We start from the raw sequence: 2,910 nt of genomic DNA on the forward strand, positions 1-2,910 counted from the left end.
TACAGAGTAATAAAATAATGAAAACTAGCCAAAGAAGAAAGAAAAACCAAATATAGTAATAGGTGTAATATTAGAACTGTTAACTATGGCTGTTTTCTTTTTAATTTCTGATAGTCATCAATGAATAACAAAGATAAAAAAATGCTCGTATCGACTGTGTTCATATTAAAAGGAAAGCAGCTTATATATAAATACTGAAAGTGTCAATCGTAAGATGTTTTTTTTATTAATAATTTTGTTTGTTTCTTACATAATTTTGTTTTTTTCTACACTAGTTTTTTTTCTCTATCGACATCTGTGATGAACTATTATTTGTGATTAACTTTAGAAGAATATAAACTGTAGTTAATCTTTAGTTTATTGCAATAGACATTGCAGTACCAATTATCGACTATTATTCGCTCCGTGCGTTTCAGGTCGCGCCATCTACCGCTATCGCCATGCAAATAAAAGTGGAAACAACGAGATATGTTTACAGGCAGTTTGCAAAAAAAAATAGAAAAAACAACTTTAACGTGTGATTATTACCAAAGCTTCTTGTGCAATAGATGCAGTGTATTTTTTTACATTTTACTGTTAATAATTTCGGTAAGTAAAAATTGCTATACGCGCATAATCTATGATTGTTACTATTTTGATGTTATTAGTTATCGTTTGTGTTATGCCTGTAACGTTCCCGCTTATTGTTGCCTGTATTTATGTTTTTCTTATCTAACGTCTTTCGCTATTTTTCGACCTCGTTATTACTTTCAATTCGACTGTTTCGCCGGCCAGTTCATATGGCGATAATCGCCACACTATATAATTGGAGGACTATATAACAGCGGTATTGCACAGCGGTATTTATGTCACTTTAATTACTGGAACTCCTATTTTTTATATCAGAAAACAATAAATAATAACTACTGCTAATTAAATATTGCTTTAAAAAATGTCAATAATAAAAAGCAAAAAATGTAGATTCAATAAAGTTACTTTTTCATACGTTATATTGAAAAAAAAAAAAATATTTTTCCAGATTTCTATTCCAAGTTGCAGCAACTGCTGTATTTGTTATGGATAAAAAATGGAGATTGTGATAACAACTAAATTTCAAAAAGTTACCCATGAAATACTCTTTCAACCGGAAACTATTCCAAAAGGGAAGCAACTAGTTAATGCTGGTCATGTTTGCGATGTTAAGGAATGTAGGCGAAATAATCAAAGTTACCTTATTGAAGCTCAAGTCATAAGACAAACTTCAGTGTCATCTCAACCATACCGTACAAAGTTAAATGTAACTTTAAAAATATTTCTATTAATTACATGAATCTATGTACATTACATCAACAATTTTATGTAAATATTTCTAGATTGATGCTGATCGTAAGGTAACTCTTGTTTCATGCACATGTGTTTACAACAAGAGCGGAAAATGTAAACATATAGCTGCTCTCATTCATTATATTAATAATAATAAGCCTAGTTGAATAGGAAAATATTCCACCCTGAGTTCACTATTCTCTCACCGGAGCGCTTCCGTAGCTCGTAGCTATCCCCTCCAACCGACTGCACAGAGCGAATAGGGAGAGGGGGAGGTAGAGGGGGAGAGAGAGGAAGAGAGAATTATATATATACATATAATAATATTAATAATCTTTGCAGAAACTTTGTTGTCTCCAAATTTTATGATCTTTAGCGTTATATCAATTAAAAAATCAAGCACTCGATTGTTCTGCCTGAAAGTTATTGCATGACATACTCCAAATCTTTACGACACATCTCTAAGGCAGACTTTATTCTCAGCACACCTATGGAGTGTTCAATTACTATTAACACAGAAATTGTGAGTAGTAGTTCAATACAAATAAATATTAACTTATTATCACAAAAATGATGACATATCCAATTCTGCGGTGGTAGGTTTACTACCTCCGTGACTCTGATCAAATGGATAGAATCCGGAATATTCATAAATTTCTATTATTTTGTAAGCTGTTGTTCTTGCAATCCAAAAATGACTTTTGAACTGTAAAAATAATATAATTTAATTATTAATATAAAACATGTAAGTCTGGCCAGTTGGTGTCGTTATTATTTAAGGATCTTCTTTTTTTGAAATTAAAAATATTTATTTACTATTCGCATACATTACAACAAACGTTTTGACCTTTCGTTCGGGTTCTCTTTAACGTTCCTTTGTAAACAAAAAATATCCGCAATCCGTTATATATGTTTAATGCAATACATATAATTAATAATTTTAAGGTAAACATATTTTAATTAATATTTTTACAATATAAATAAATATTTTAAGATGAATACATTTTTATTGCTTTTCTTTTCGCTTGTCTATTATTTTAATCAGTCCTTATACTAGGATTGAAGACATTATTGTTTACAAATCGAAAGAATACTGAAGAGGCCCCAAACGGAGAGTCGAAACGTTTGTTGATATATGCGAATAATAAATAATATTTATAATTATAAAAAAAAAGAAAACCTTCAAATAATAACGACAACGTCCAGCCAGGCTTACATGCTTTATATTAGAATTTGATTTTTATTTCGGAAAAGCCTATGAAATAGATAAATATAAAATAATATAATATAATATTTGTATATAGCATTGATACTACATATATTTATACAATACATATTACCTTTACAGAAATTTAATATACTGTAAGTGATTATTTGGCTAGTGATTGATTACTTATTTTGAGTATTAAAAGTACTGTTTTTAATGATTTTAATACTCAAAATAAGTCATTAATTACTAGCCAAATAATCACTTACAGTATTAAATTTCTATAAGGGTATTGTTTCACGTAATACAATAATCTGCAGAAACAATAAATATATATGTACTTACATACTTATTATAAGATTATGCATTATTTGAACAAAGTTTTCGATCTTTGGAATTTT

The 2,910-nt window shown here is 29.0% G+C and overlaps 1 protein-coding gene across 2 annotated transcripts; it reads left to right on the forward strand.

Annotated features, from left to right (window-relative positions):
- Positions 1 to 411: 411 nt before the first annotated feature.
- On the forward strand, positions 412 to 1,557 carry LOC112459065. Of its 2 annotated transcripts, none has more exons than XM_025022964.1 (3): positions 412 to 839; positions 1,019 to 1,276; positions 1,353 to 1,557. In XM_025022964.1, the coding sequence occupies exons 2-3, from the start codon at positions 1,067 to 1,069 to the stop codon at positions 1,467 to 1,469; spliced, it is 327 nt and encodes a 108-aa protein (XP_024878732.1). In that variant the 5' UTR covers positions 412 to 839; positions 1,019 to 1,066; the 3' UTR covers positions 1,470 to 1,557. The 2 variants fall into 2 exon arrangements, with proteins under 2 accessions (XP_024878732.1, XP_024878733.1); XM_025022965.1 differs by having other exon boundaries at positions 412 to 588.
- The last annotated feature ends 1,353 nt before the right edge of the window (positions 1,558 to 2,910 follow it).

The sequence above is a fragment of the Temnothorax curvispinosus genome, unplaced genomic scaffold, assembly GCF_003070985.1.
Source record: "Temnothorax curvispinosus isolate PA1 unplaced genomic scaffold, ASM307098v1 QBEX01009493.1, whole genome shotgun sequence".
In the NCBI taxonomy this organism is placed as follows: domain Eukaryota; kingdom Metazoa; phylum Arthropoda; class Insecta; order Hymenoptera; family Formicidae; genus Temnothorax; species Temnothorax curvispinosus.

Coding starts and splice junctions, on each gene's coding strand:
- LOC112459065 (XM_025022964.1), top strand. CDS start 1,067: ATGGAGATTGTGATAACAACTAAATTTCAAAAAGTTACCCATGAAATA. Junction 1,277..1,352: donor CATACCGTACAAAGTTAAAT/GTAACTTTAAAA, acceptor AAATATTTCTAG/ATTGATGCTGATCGTAAGGT.